This window comes from Phaethon lepturus, unplaced genomic scaffold, assembly GCF_000687285.1.
Source record: "Phaethon lepturus isolate BGI_N335 unplaced genomic scaffold, ASM68728v1 scaffold41461, whole genome shotgun sequence".
NCBI classification, from domain to species: Eukaryota; Metazoa; Chordata; class Aves; order Phaethontiformes; family Phaethontidae; genus Phaethon; species Phaethon lepturus.
In genome coordinates, this window is record NW_010519219.1 from 1513 (window position 1) to 16860 (window position 15348).

The 15348-nt window shown below is 40.0% G+C and overlaps 1 protein-coding gene across 1 annotated transcript; it reads left to right on the forward strand.

The window, feature by feature from the left end:
* Nucleotides 1-677: 677 nt before the first annotated feature.
* Nucleotides 678-14921, forward strand: LOC104628412 (TPR and ankyrin repeat-containing protein 1-like; the record flags this gene model as incomplete). Its single annotated transcript, XM_010296974.1, has 9 exons — nucleotides 678-845; nucleotides 2189-2347; nucleotides 2733-2984; nucleotides 3844-4020; nucleotides 5616-8480; nucleotides 9074-9273; nucleotides 9742-9879; nucleotides 13911-14051; nucleotides 14739-14921. Coding segments are annotated over 9 exons (4283 nt in total), but the record flags the coding sequence as incomplete, so codon positions are not given.
* Nucleotides 14922-15348: the final 427 nt, after the last annotated feature.

Genomic DNA, 15348 nt, shown 5'->3' on the forward strand with positions numbered 1-15348 from the left:
GATACTGTGTCAAGACTTTAGATAACCATTATACTTACTGTGTTTATGTGTGATCTGTAATACTTGTTGTGAAATGCTATAGAGGATAGTAGTTCTGTTGAAAGCAATGGTATCTACCATTAGTCAAATTAGACATCTTTGTTATAAGGCTTATTACCAAGAAAATCTTGTGTTGTATGTTGTATAGGAAAGAAACTTAGTGCCTAGCTGTATATGTTCATGCCTGAATATGTGAAATATTCTGGTTTATTGAGTCACCTTCCAAACAGTAGCAAAATCCCTTGTTTTGTTTTTTCTTTATGTACAGAGCAGTTTGCCTAGAGCCTGGAGAACAGGGTTGGGGCATAAGGTAGGAGGTGAATTCCACATACTGCCCCTGGCCGGTGAGATGCTCATGAGGCACCCAGTCACTTTGTGCTTCTGTGCTTCCATTTCCCAATTAATAATAATGAAGATAGAGTTTTAATTTTTTTGAAGGGGTTTCTTTTGGGGAAAATACCTAACAATATCTCATTCTTATGACACTGAAAAAAATTTAGCATTTTTTTGGTTTTTTTTTTAATTTAAATCATGCTAGAAATTTTGCCAGGAAATTAAAAATACAAGGGAAGACATAACAAAACCCCTGAACAATGAGAATTATTCTTTCACTGATGTTCATTCATGTAATGTTTTAGGCCAAACAGAAGATGTGGTTATGCTCCTGAATTTTGGGGTTGATCCCACTGTTCCAGATTCACGGTCAAGATATGTCATAGATATCTTGAAAAAGAACAAAAACTTTGATGCTGTAAAAGCTGTCAGCAATCACATTGAGAAACACACTTCCTCTGAGAAACAGACAGGTACTGCATGGACTGTGTGCTTTTCTTGTTTTAAAATTACATCCTTCAGATACAACGTTGTTTAATTTGTAATTGGTAACAGTAGGTGGTTTTTATGTAACTTTTTCTATTTGTTGTCACTTTTCCTTGGCGCTAACCAACCAGAACTTTAAGATAACACCTGTATTAGCATTATTACTGTATTAGCCAAAAGCATAACCTTTTCAAAATAGAACTTGCTTGTGTCATGCAGATTTCAAAGCACAGATGGAGCAAAAGGCTGCACAGGCAAATCAAACTTGGCAAAAAGCAAAGATTTTAGGCTATATCCCCGATTTCATGTGTGTATTGCATATAAGTTCTCTGGAAGGCACCGGGTTTCATTGCACTTCCATTGTATGGCTCCTGGCAAGCAGATTCCCACAGTTCCTCTTTCTTTACTGAACAGATCTGCCCTGACCTGGAGAAGGTCTTAGCCCAGTGGTTCTCAGTTAGGAGGTTAACACCAATCCCCCTGTGGTAGTAATTGCTTTGGTTGGTGTTCCAGGTAGCTCAGTGTGTCTTTTTTTTTATGGTCATTTTTTTTTTTTTTTTTGGCCAATGTATAGCCCCAAATTGTTTTCTAGGCTTAGCGCAAAATGAGAGGCTGGAGAATAAGCCACTTGCTTTACAGATAACAGCCTGAGGTTAATCCTGGTTGTCTTTGTCCTAAGGGATAAAGCTGCTGTTTTGTTTGGTCTTTAAAGTACTTGAATTCCTCAAAGCTTTAAGGCAAGTCAAGCCACGTTTTTCCGTTTTCATTTAAGGGCATTTATTAGGACATAATTTAAAATCTGCCATTGCCCATTACCTAAGTATCTCTTAAACTTTTAGGTATGATTTTGGTGTGGTGGGGGTTTTTGCTTTTGTTTGTTTGCTTTGTGTTTTGTTTTTTTTATCTTTTAAGAGGACAAATTATTTTCTGGCTGTATTTCTTAAATGCCACTAAGGAATCAGACAAGCTCAGGACACATGATTAAAACTATGCTGAAAAAATTACTGGTTTTAGTCATCTAATCTAAAAATTCAGAACAATGATATCACTGCGAGGCAGCAGTGTCCTGCCTGCATGCCGATCAACTTGTGAACTATTACAATTTTCAGCTTAGTGTATTATGGTAAAGAGTGTATTTGATGAGAGGGTCAAATATCCTTTGGGATACAAAGTCCATCACAGGACTGGCTTTGGCAGGAAGAGTTTCAGCCATGTGATTTTAACCTGCCACTACACATTTCTCAGAGCCTTGAGATGTATCATATTACAGGCCTGCACTGAAAACATGGCAGCAAGGAACTGGGTTTTCAATTTCTGTAATATTTTGCAGGGAGGAATGAAAGCGGAGCCATAGCTGATGCAGATTCTCTCCTGGATGTTCTTGAACAGTTTGTCCAGTTCTACAAATTTGAAAATGGAGCACATCATAAAAATGTATTGAAGGAAGATGCAGTTAAGCAATTTCTGAAACTGCTGTCTTCTGTGAAAGGTACAGCAAGTTCCCATCTCTCCCCTTCACAAAACTTAATTGCTGTGAAAAATGTGTTTGATGCTAATGTGCAGGTTTTGCGCTCTTGCCCTTCCTTCCCTTCCCTGTTTCTGCAACTGATATTACTGGAACAATGTGCTTTTACTTATTCTTACTGTTGTGTTTTGTGCTTAGAACCACCGGGGTATGCACAAAATTTCAGTATGATGAATCAAAATCTTCAAACTTATTTGGCTGTCTGCATCAGGACAAAAAGATGCAAGTGTTCCATTTTGCTGTTCTGTACTTTCAATTTAGTGAGTTCATTATTCTGAAATTAGTTTACAGTGAGATTGATTTTATTAAGTGGTTTGAGTGAGTTATGTTGTCTTGACTGTCTTTGCAGAAATCCCTGAAGGGGTGGTTTGCAACATCTCCCATGCCTGTGCTAACAGCTTCATAAAACAGTTGCTGGAGAAGCAAATGTGGGATAAAGTTTTGCTGCTGCTAACAGGGAAAGCCAGTGGGGAAGAGCCGTCAGGTGGAGGACTCTTCAAAAACTGCAGTCTTTCAGATGTTGACATTGGCAACGTTATCAAGCAGTGTGACAGATCGGACAAACAAGTGCACCTCATAAGATGCTTGATTGAACGAGGAGGTGAAAAACTGTGCAATATTAATGTGTTACAATAGATCCAATATTTTATTTGGCATTTTTGGAACAACATTGCTTTAGAAATACCAACACATGTTTTTTGTGGCTCTGTATAAGTGCAACAGCTTGTTGGAGTGCAGTCCACTGGCTGCATCCACTGCGTGCGACATGGGGTGGCTTGTAAGGTTACGTGGGAGGGAAGATGTCTTTCAAATGAAATTTGGCTGTCAGGGTTGGTAAAAGGCAAAAAGCCAAGGATTATTGTTGCTTCTTTTCTTGTAGTTTCTTTGTTTTTTAATTTCTTTGTCTTCAGCCACAATGTTATCCTGATTGATAGAAACTGTAGGCCACAGTCTTTGGGTTCAGTCTGTTGTTATGTTACAAGTAATTGACTACTTCAGTGATTTCAAAGGCATGACCAGATGTCTGTCTGTCTGTAGCTAATGTGGACATCATAATTGTTCTTGTTTTGCATGAGGCTTATTGCTAGAATTACTCTGGCATTTTTAATTTCACCTTATAATTTGATGTTAGTTATGGACACACAGTCCTGCTGCAGCATTGTGAGTGCCAGAGGTGCAAGGAGGCTTCTTGTTTTGGTCAGTAACTGACTTGAAGATATGCCTTTCTCTCTTCCTATCACAACAGGAGGACTGGTTGCTTACCTTAATGGGAGATCAGAGGAGAGTCTGAAGATTTTCTTAGTCAATAACTCTTTAATTGATACATGTAAAAAGCTGACCAAAAAAAATGTCACCTGCTCAGCAATCAGCATGTACCTTCATCTGTTTAGAACTTTCTGTAGTTTGCAGTTTTGGCGTTTCAGATTTAACCCCTGATACTTTCATGTCCTTCACACCAGCTCTGCCAGATGGGATTGGAACCAACTCTGAAATACCACTGCAAATATGTCTCAGAAAGAATTATTTTGAACTGGTGTATTTGCTGCTGACCAAAGGTGCAGATCCTCGAAATCTCTCTGTTGCACAAGGAGATACTCCTTTGCATGCTGCAGTTTCCATCTGTTTAAATAATAGAGGTAAGGCTTTTGTGTGCCTGGGAAACACAAAGGGCTCTAGCAGATGTGCGCCATTTGTTTTCACAGAAACAGTTGAAAAACATCCCCATTTCTTACCTGTCCAGGCCACTGGCCCTTCTGCTGCTGTTTCCTGATGTGATAGCAGCAGATCAGGATGTTTGACTGTGTCAGAGCCCCCAAAGTTTGCAGGCCAGAGGGTACACAGCAGTCTTTGTTAAGCTGATGTGTTCTGCTTTGTGGTTGCAGTGGTTGGGGCTGTGAGGAGAGTTAATGGCAGCTTAGGTGACCAGGGGGAATCAAGCAGCTGTAATGTCTGTCAGTTACTGTTCTGTGAATGTATTTTTTTTAATCAAGCTGATTTAGAAAGGAAGGCTCCTGTCTGAAACCCTGTACGGTGTGTACTAGGTGGGAATGAAGTAAACTAGGTGGAAATGAAGTAAACTAGGTGGAAACGAAGAAATCTAGGAAGAAACAAAGGCAAAGGCAAGAATGATGGCAGCAGACTTTGAAGGAAATCCTACAGTAACATCTGAAATCTGTTTCCCAATTTTTGTTCAGTTGTAAATCAAGCAAAGTTTTGTTCAGAGGAGTGAGTGAGAAGACTGTAGGGCTTACATAAAAATGTAAGAATTTAAGATAAACTATCAAATTAAGTCCTAAATTCAGGTTTGATTTTAAATTAAGAAAAAATGCATTTTTGAATTGAAGGATTAAAATGGTAAAAAATACTGAATTTACTCATTTTTAAAGCACAAACATTTCATGTAGTAGCTTTAAAGAGATCAAAGGATAGATGCTGCCAGTTGTTTTTAAATCAAAAGATTAAGAAGTCCAATGACAATATCTTCTTTTAAGTATTTTTCACTGTGTAAAGTTTTTGGGGTGGAATTCCTTTATGATGATTTTGGTGTGTCACTATTTTACAGTTAGGAAAGAAATGTTTAACACATATTATCTGGTTTAATTCACGTATATTATCCCAATTAAATCCAGACAGCTGTGGAATATCTCATTTCTTTTTTTTCCTGAGGGAGGTATTGGACTAATCTTATTTTGTAGGAAATTGCTTTAGGGACCTCAGATGTCAGGAAATAATTGGGATTTGCCACAGGTTATTTTAGTAAACCTAAGTTATCTGCAGCAGATTACTTCTGGGTGGCATATTAAAGTGAGCCAAACGACCCCAGAGCAGTATGCAGAGCTGCTACTTGTCCAGATGACCAGAGTCACCAGCCTAGCTTGAGGAGCACTCAGGGCTGATGTTAGAAGATGAACGAATCTGTCTGCACCCTGAGATTAAAAAAAGGAATGTAATTGATGCTACAGGAACAATTGCAGCACTAGGGATTTCTAAATCTTTGCTTTCAATGTATTGTTTTCCCTGAATATTAGAAAAGCTCAGTTTGAGCCATTTCAAATAAGCATCTTCTACAAACATGAAATGTAGATTTTTTTTTCTTTCGAAAGCAAATTGATTTTTCATTTAACAGCTGCAGAAAAAAAGTGTTAAAAATCATTGACCTACAAAGCAGCCTTGTAAAGCAAGTGTTTGTTTTTTTTTTTAATTTATTTATTATCTGTTCTCTTGCTTTCAGATGGCACTGGTTTAAACATTCTGAACTATCTACTTGATCTCTTTGCTTCAAGACCTTCCAACTTCCCATATCTTAATCCAAACATACAAGATGAGAATGGAAATACAGTGATGCATGTTGTTTTTCAGAGAGGAGTTTCAAAACAGGCTAAGAGAATAATGGAGTCATTGGCAAAATTTGATGTTAACTTTAATATAAAAAACAAATTAGGAAGAGATGTGAGGCATAGAATTAAAAAAAATGACCCACTGTTACTTGCCTGGAATAATGCTGCACTGGAGAAAAAGAAGCACCGTCAGGATATAGCAGGGCAGTTGGTTAAAACATCTAAGCCCATTCCAGCCTCTGAGATTCCACAGCCGAAGAGCACAGGGCGTGCTTTGTCAGGGTCCTCATTAAAGGCACCATCTGGCAACACAGAGCATAATGATTCAAAAACCCTGTCTTCTGTAAAGACAAAAAAAGATGAGTTGGCAAAGCAGGAAACAGAAGGAATAAATAGCCCCTTAACGCTGCAGGAAAGTCTAGTACAGGCAATCACAGCTTTAATTCAGCAACTGAAATTGGGTGATACCCTGAGAAAAGATCATCCTCTGGTACAAAAGCCATCTTCAGCCCAGACTAATTTGGAAGAGGGAAGAAGTGAGTCCTCACAACCTTGTGGAAGCATAGCTTATCCTGAAGGAAAAGGGGATGATTGGGAGAAAAAGGAAGGAGCCAGGGAATTTAGTATGGCCCTGCCTAATAGCGAGAAGGAAGAACCAGAGGAAGAGAAGGGGAAGATTTTGGATATGGAGGCATATGTGCAGGAGTTTGATAACATGACCTGGGAAATAGAGTGTACTCCTGAATTGCTGAAGATGTTGGGCAGCAAAGCTGTGCCTCATTATCTGAAAACTAAAACTATAATGACAATTAAGCAGCTTGGCACTGGGGAGTGGACTAGGGGCCTTCAGAAGCCACTGAAACACTTGAAAGCCGATATCCAGCTGTATGAAGCCAAGTTGGGCAAAGGTGCAAGAATGCTATGGGAGCTTGCAATAGACTTTTCTCCTCGTTGCAGCGAGAGTGCAGAAAAGATTATGGAGACAGAACAGACAAAAAGTCTTCCAGAAAAATCGGGTAGAGTTTACACGGAAATAATCAGAATTTGGGCCATTGTTCTTGACCACTGCAAGCTGAACCGTGTCTTAGATAATATATGTATTTCCTACAATCGTGGTTTATCCTGCATCTTGAGGAAGAAACTCAAGGGCATAAATGAAGGACATCAGAAGCACAGTGTGACAACGCAGAAGCGTGTTCCGCGTTGTTATGTTGAAGACTCAGAGGCAGAAAAATCAAAAGAACATACCATACCTGAGTATTTCCCTCCAGCCAGCGCAGCAGAATTGGAATACAATATAATGAAATTTCACAGCTTCAGTACTAACATGGCGCTTAACATTATAAATGATGTACATTCTTCTGTTGAATACCCTTTCCGGGTTGGGGAGTTGGAGTATGCAGTAATTGATCTCAATCCAAAGCCCATGGAACCAATCATTTTAATTGGGAGAAGTGGGACAGGGAAGACAACTTGCTGCTTGTATAGGCTTTGGAAGAAATTCTGTTCTTACTGGGAAAAATCCACCCTCGCAAATGGTCCTCTGCTGGAGAGGCAAACATGGCAGCAAAGGAAGTGCAGTGAGGTTGAAAAAACTAGGTTAGAGAAGGAAGAGAGTGAAGTAAAACAGGACAGTGATGATTCGAGTGATGAGCAAGAGCAGGACAGTGAGGATGAAAAGGTTCCTGCAGGCACAGCTGGTGCGGAAATGAATTCATGTGATGACCATGAAGAAGACCAAATGCATAGCACAGAAGCATTGAACAGGCTGGAGCACCTGCACCAGATCTTTGTGACAAAAAATCCTGTCTTGTGCCAAGAAGTTCAGAAGAATTTCATCGAACTTAGCAAGTCTTCCAAGGTAACCAGTCACTTCAAGCCTCTGGAGCCAAATGTGCACAAGCTACAAGACATTAAAGATGAAAATTTTCCGTTGTTTGTCACCTCTAAGCAGTTGTTGCTGTTACTGGATGCATCCATGCCTGAGCCATTTTTTCCGAGAGACGAAGATGGAAGCCTTAAAAGAACCATTGTTGGTTGGAGTCCTCAGGAAGACTTGCTTGTACCAAATTGGCAAGATGAGGATGAAGAAGGTAATGTTGAAGCAGAACATGATGATGATGAAGGAGCTGCAGATGTGTACTCTAGGGAAAGTGATCCTCGGACTTTTGTGACTTATGATTTATTTACAAATGAAATATGGCCAAAAATGATAAAAGGTAAAAGCCTGTACAATCCAGCACTAGTTTGGAAAGAAATAAAATCATTTCTGAAAGGCTCTTTTGAGGCACTGAGTTGCTTTGGGGGTAAACTTACTGAGGAGCAGTACAAAAAGCTAGGCCGAAAGAGGTCACCGAACTTCACAGAAGACAGGAGTGAAATCTATCACCTCTTTTGTCTTTATCAGCAGATACGATCGCAGAGAGGTTACTTTGATGAAGAAGATTTGCTGTATAACTTATCTCAAAGACTGTCAAAGCTCAGAGAGCTGCCGTGGTCCATCCATGAGTTCTATGGTGATGAGATACAGGATTTCACCCAAGCTGAGTTAGCACTGTTAATGAAATGCATCAATGACCCTAATGCCATGTTTCTAACTGGTGACACTGCCCAGAGCATAATGAAGGGAGTTTCTTTTCGTTTTAGTGATCTGAGGTCACTGTTTCATTATGCAAGCAAGAACTCCTTGAACAAGAAGCAGCGTGTTAGAAAACCAAAAAGGATATATCAGTTGTACCAGAACTACAGGTCGCATTCAGGTAGAGTAACAAATTTCCTTATGATCTGAGCCTGTGCTCTTTAGATGTCACTAATGATGGAAGTTTTCTACTGGCCAATTCAAAACAGCAGCCTTTTTTTTTTAAGAGGTCAGATGGTCAGCTTTTTCTGACATGCAGATTCTGTATTTTGACATCTCACTGGAAAACCAAGAACAAACATTGTTTAAATTGTCATTTTTTGAACACTCATGATTATTGCGTCTTTTGACAGTATTTGTTTGAAGGAAAACTTAACAAATAATCGTACCCATTTCTGTTGTCTCATCCCAAAATCGCTGGACTTTGCAGCACTAGTGTTCTGCTGCTGCTTTTCTTATTTGTTTCTCATTTATGACCTTCATTTTATGAGGATGCTGCTAAGCCTTTGTAGCACGGTTTCTGATCTTTGCAGGCCCAAGAATGAGGTCCACTCAAAAACATCAAGGGGACCTTACAGCTTCTCTCTTCTCTGACTAGTGTTTTGTGTTATTATATTTCTTAATTTCAAAATTCTAACAATCTCTTAAAAGTGTGTTTGCAAGAGAGTATGAGACAGACTGAAGTTTTTAAAATCTGTATTCTGCTTATTACAGGTATTCTCCGTTTAGCATCTGGAGTGGTTGATTTGCTTCAGCATTATTTCCCAGAATCTTTTGATCGCCTTCCTAAGGACTGCGGTCTCTTTGAAGGACCAAAACCTACAGTCTTGGAGTCCTGCAGTGTTAGTGACCTAGCAATTCTGCTGAGGGGCAACAAAAGGAAAACGCAACCCATTGAATTTGGAGCACATCAGGTTTGCTTTTCCTAGGTATACGGCTTTTTGCAGATTCTTCCAGCTCTGTTGCTAAATCATCATTTTATATGGACTGCCCACAACTTTCCTTTTTAAGCACTTGTATCTCACTGATAAATTATGCTTTTTAAACTTAGGAACCTTTATTGTGTTGGTTTCTGATTCTTCTTAATACATGTCTGGCTCTTTCTGTTCTTTTTTGCGTCAAGTGTTTCCTGTCCTGTTCCTTTCTAACTCCAAATTTTCTTACACCAGATCTATGACTGTCTTCTCATACCATGCATTTATAAGTCTTCTAGAGGCGGCTTTGTGACCTTTTTTGCAGAATGTGCTGGAATGAATGTGTTAAATGCTGTCTGGTTTTGAGAAAGCTCTTACGTTATCGTGATGCTTGTGTGCTTTCTCTATGAGGCTGTTATCTTCTTTTGCTTCCTAATTTATTCCTTTCATTAATGTATTTTATGACAGGTGGTATTAGTGGCAAATGAAACTGCAAAGGAGAAGATACCTGAGGAACTCAGTTTAGCACTTGTACTGACAGTTTATGAAGCAAAGGGCTTGGAATTTGATGATGTACTCCTTTACAACTTTTTCACAGACTCGGAGGTATTTAATTCTTACCCATTTTCTGCATTTTTTGTTAATGTCTTGATTTTACAAGTGGTCTAATTGGCTTTCCAGCTAGGGAAGGATTCATTGTTTTCTCTGAAGGTGGTTGGTTTCATCACAGTAAAAAACAAAGCTATGAATTAACGCCTCTTCCCTTAGTGCTGCATTTTCCTTCAGGCTGGCTGTTACAGTTTAAGGGAGAGCCTTGGGGTTCACACAGCAGCGCATAAACAAACACGCACGCTTCTGCTACATGCAAAGGCTGCTGCACTAGCTTACAGCATGTCCCTACCAGCTGCTCCCTCTTCAGGTCCATCACCCTCACATACTCTTTATCTTATACTGGGGTTCTGGGTTCCAGAAAAACACCTTAGACCCCCTGCTTTGCATCACCACTCTGTTCAGAGTGTGATTTTTCTGGTGTGCTAGCTGATAGACTTGAAATAATTTTTCAGCCCCAGACAAAATGAAACAGAATTAATTTTTTTAATTAAAAACTTAGTAAAACAATTATGTTTAGACTCAAATAGTGTGCATATGTGTTTGGGGGCAGGGGGTGTGCTTGGTAGACATCCACAGCTTAGCTCCAGAAAACTCATTCCGGTCTAGCTGAGGAGTTTGTCAGGAAGCAGGATGGTCTCTGTGGCAGAGACCATCGCCTGTAAAATGGCCTCGGATGAAGGCAGCTTTTTTCCTGGAGGTGTTTTGTATTTTTTATGTACTTCCTTTTCCCCCATAAGCGGTTCTCCAGGGAGCTCAGACCCTGCCCCACCAGGGTTTCCTGTAACTCCAGACCCGTCAGGGAGTGGTCCTCCAGGCTCTTAGCAAAGAGCTGTCGGCTGCAGGAGCCTCACTGCTGTTGCTGGAATGTCACCCAGCCCCACCGCCCCAGCCAGGCAGTAGGCAGCATCCTTACTGAACATGCCTGCAGAGACTCAAGAATGCCCACGGCTGAGTTGCTCTGCAATTAAACGTTCAGTGTGAACATCTCTGTTGCAGATGCCCTCTGCTTCTAGCCCTTAAAACAGTGTCTCAGGTGGGGTTTTCAGCAGATGAAAATCACAGATGTGTAAAGGAAAATAGGGCAGTTTACTCATTTATTAGCCTCTGTGCCGAGTCGCATTACGTAGTGAGGGTGGAATGACCTAGAATATTGCTTACTGAGATTTGGGGACATTATTATACTGGCTGTCATGATAGATTTCTCGAAGTTGATATGTTTTTGGTGATGTGAGTTGTGCTCAGAAGAACAATGAACTAATAGCAGAATCAGGAGTTGAGTGTGGTGAGCATTTTAAGTCAGCTAGACTAATTGGCTTGGAGAACTGTTCCCATATAATTCTTCTGTTTTCCTGCAAGTCATGAGTAACTGAGTTGATTTGAGCAGGCAAGAAATAAACTCACCCTGAGGTTTTCTAGGTTTGAAAAGTTGAATTTCTGGACTGTTGTAAACACAGCAAATACGGCTGTGTACTCCTTATATTTTTTGAGTTTTCTTTTTGTTGGACTTGAAAATGAGATTTGAAATGAGTCTTATTTCATGAAGCAGGTTTAAATGAAGACTCAAAAAGGGAAAAACCCTAAGCCCCAAAAACCCAGCAAGCTGTTGACCAAATTGATACCATTACCTGGTGGTTATGTTCTAATCCATGACAGGCTTAGGAGTGTTTTGATTGATGATATATTGCAATCATAACTTCAAAATACATTTTGCAAGAAAAGTTTCCCTCATTTTTTCCAGTTAAGACAGTTAACATGTATTAGGTTGCTTAATGCTCTGAATTATGTGTGTGTGTATATATAAAAATTTAAAAAGTGTTATTTCAGACTTATTATGATTACTTTTCAGTTTGTGTCAAACTTGGCACTGTGTAATCAGGTTTTGGCATTTGTTGAATGACATGAGAGTGCATAACACCAATCTGCTGCCACACTTAACATTTATTTAAGAATGTTTGTGCACATTTATAGAAATTTCTCACATGTACATATGTCAGAGTCCAATATTATCTGACCACGCTTTTTTAGGTATTCCACATTAAGTAGTTTTTTGCTCATCTCTGAGCCTTCTTCCAAGGATGCGTGTTGGTTGGTAACATTCCACTCCCTGGCTCAGACCAGCGTGTAGTGATTACTGGTGTTGCACAGTGAGCTTAATACGTTTATCGCATGAATGACCAGCCCTCTTGCCTGTGCGCAGTCAGGATGAAAACATATGCCTGTATTGGGATATTGATAGGTCCACCTCCACAGCTTCAACCCTTTTGTATTGTCCATGGCTGCACCCGCCCCCCACCTTTCCCCCTCTTCTCGTCATGGTTTACATGAGCAATGATGACTTGCATGCCAAAGGTGATGTGCCAAATGGCCCTCCTCTTATCCACTGCCTTTTCCTGACAAGGCAAATGATCTGGGCCCTGTTCAGAGAACTACCTCTTCAGCTCACTAACCAAAGGACAGCAGCCACTTGCCTCTGCTTCTATGGATCCTACATGCTTCAAGTCTCCTTGGTGCTACCAAGGTTGGGCAAGATTCAGTGAGTTGTGAGCCAGCTGGCCTACGACTCGCTGAGCTTGGCAGCTGCCCGTCCTGACCTACAGGCTCAGATCTATCCGAGTCTTAGATAGCTGATTTTAGCATGACAGTTTGCAACTTATAAGCGTTACCCCACCACCGTTTACTTTTTATCCTTCCCTGGGCTGGCAGGGAGCTGCCTGGCCCAGCAGACAACACACCCCCATGGTGAGTCTGCCTGTTGTGGTATTGGGGTTTGTAGGAGGATCTTCAGCACTAAGATTAAACCTTAAGCCTCGGCCATACTGAGGGTAACCTGATTTGCTCCTTTTCACCATGGATGGGTTATCCATTGTAGGGGTGTATCTCCAGGTTTATCTGAAAATTTATAGTCCACCCAAGGAGGTTTTCATGTTTAATATAAAATTTACTTATTTACATTAGGCGTTGCATGTGATCTGGATTTAGATGAGTAATACAGCCGTATCCTGTAATCACAGGCATAATTTAACAGTGGCAATATACAGCAAAATCACAATACAAACATGATTCCCATTAGCAGTCCCTAGATGCTCCACCATCATGATGCTGGCCATCCCCAGTCCCCAGCAAGTAATATGTAGCTTGAAGCCAGCTCAAGCCAGTTGCGCTCTTCCAGGTTTGTTTTGTTTGGTGCTCAGGTTTTACGCACTCTGGGCCATGCATTCACTTTGGCCATGTTGGTCTGTCTGGCTCAGGAAGACATTACTATCTAGTTTCAGGGACAGTTGTGTAGTCAGCCTGATGACTGCCTGGTACAGCTGTGTATCTTAAACCAAGGTTACCCTCCAATACCATTTGTATTGAGATGAATTTCAGCTTTCTTGATGAAAATTGGTAGTCATTCTTTATGTTCTTCCCTGAGAGAATATCTTTTTTCTTTTTCCACCTGTGGAAAACTAAGGGAAGGTTGGTGAAGAGGATTGTAAACATGCTCAAGTAGCTTGCAGCTGTGGTGTAGAAAAACACATATATCATACTAATTCTTGTTTAGCCTTGTGTGTTGGACAAGTAGGATATCTGTGTTTAGATAACATCGGCCTGTGATAGACTTAGAGGCACCCTATCAAACATGCTTGAGATTCCTGCCCTGCTGTGGAAAAGATCAAAGCACAGTTGGTAAACTACATCTGTGTGAACGCCTGAAATACAGGTGAGAACAACAGGTTCGGTGATCCTCTTGTCATGGACCAAGCTCCACGGTCCCTGTGTCCCCATTTGTGTGCCTCTGCCTGGGTGCTGCTTCAGGGATCCCCTAGTTGGTGAGGTAATGAAAATAAATTTACTCTGCATTTCATCTGTGGTTTTGTAGTTGTTCCTGTGTACTGCCTGTGCTGACTCACACACCACCCATCTCCTCTGAGCCTTCTTCAGTTGTGGGGGTGTGTTGGTCAGTCACAACATATGACCTTATTTGCATATGTGGGCAGTAGTGATTGCTGCATACAAGTAACCTCATTGTCTTGACATTTTAGGCTAGCAAAGAATGGAAGATTATTTCTTCTTATACTCCTGATTCAGATGTGCAAGTAGGAAGCAAATTGCTAATTGAAATGCCTTTAGAGGATGCTACTGGTATGCAGAAAAGAACTCCTTTTAATGTAGAAATGTACAAGGTGAGTTTTTCATAACATTGGAAATAGGAAGGATAAACTAAATTCCTACCTCTTGGAAATTTCTTCAAGAAATACTTTCATCCTGTAGTTCCACATTTATCAAGGTTGCTTTATCTTTTTAGTTGTTGTTCACATTTGTATAATAGAATCTTGATTTTGAAACATAAAAGTTTTTTCTAATGTGATTTGATAAGAGAGTAGAAGCTACATGTAATAGACTCTTAGGTATATTTACAGAACAGCTGTAGTTAAAGCAAATAGCAAATCAGCTTGTCAATATTTATTATTACTTTAGTCTGGTTTCAGATTGGTGTCACTACCTTAAAATTAAGGAAACTTCTTAGAATCTAGTGAGTCAGATATTTGCAGGATTGTATGGTAAAAAAATCACTAATTATATGTGCAAGTGATTACAAGGAAAATGGACTGTCACACCTGCAGCTGCTAGATTTGCTGTTGCAGTAGCTGCGTGCAAATTAGCTGGAAAATGGCTTATGTAATTAAAGAATCACATATTTAGTATTTACACTTGCTTAAAGATACTTTCTTATCTGTTACTTATTCTGTATATATTTGCTGGTTTTTTTATAAGTGCAAAGTATCTTTGTTTCTAACAATTTAGCTCATCTGGTGTTTCATTTATTTTATTTTATTTTGGTGTGTTGCCTTTTTTTTGTTCTGCTTCAGATGCTGAATGGAGAACTAAAGCAATTGTATACTGCCATTACAAGAGCCAGGGTCAATCTTTGGATCTTTGACGAAGACAGTGATAAACGGGCTCCAGCTTTTAAGTATTTCATCAAAAGAGAATTTGTTCAGGTTGTCAAAGCAGATGAAAAGAAAGGTAAAGTTATCCTAAAACTTTCTTAAAAGGCTGTCAGACTACTCATGCTTTCTTGCTTTTAGGCTGTGTAATAAAGAAGGTTAAATTCCTTGGTCCCTCTGACAGTATTCCTTGATAAACTGCCTTTGCAAATTTCCAGCGATTTCAGTGGGTCTTACTTCTTTTGGCTCTAAAGATCAGTTGTATATGTTAATACATAACTTTGTCACTAATTCATTAGTATAATTTTTCCTGCACGGTAATGAAGGCTTTTCGTGGAAAACCATCCCAGCCAAAAGAGATTTTTGAAATGAAAGAATTTGGTTTCTGTGAAGAAATCTGGTGGGTGATGTGGTGGTCGGAGGCCATCTTGGGCTTAGCGACCATGACATGATAGAATTCTCAATTGTGAGCGAAGTAAGGAGAGAGGTCAGCAATCATGGACTGCTATCATGGACTTCCGGAGGGCAGACC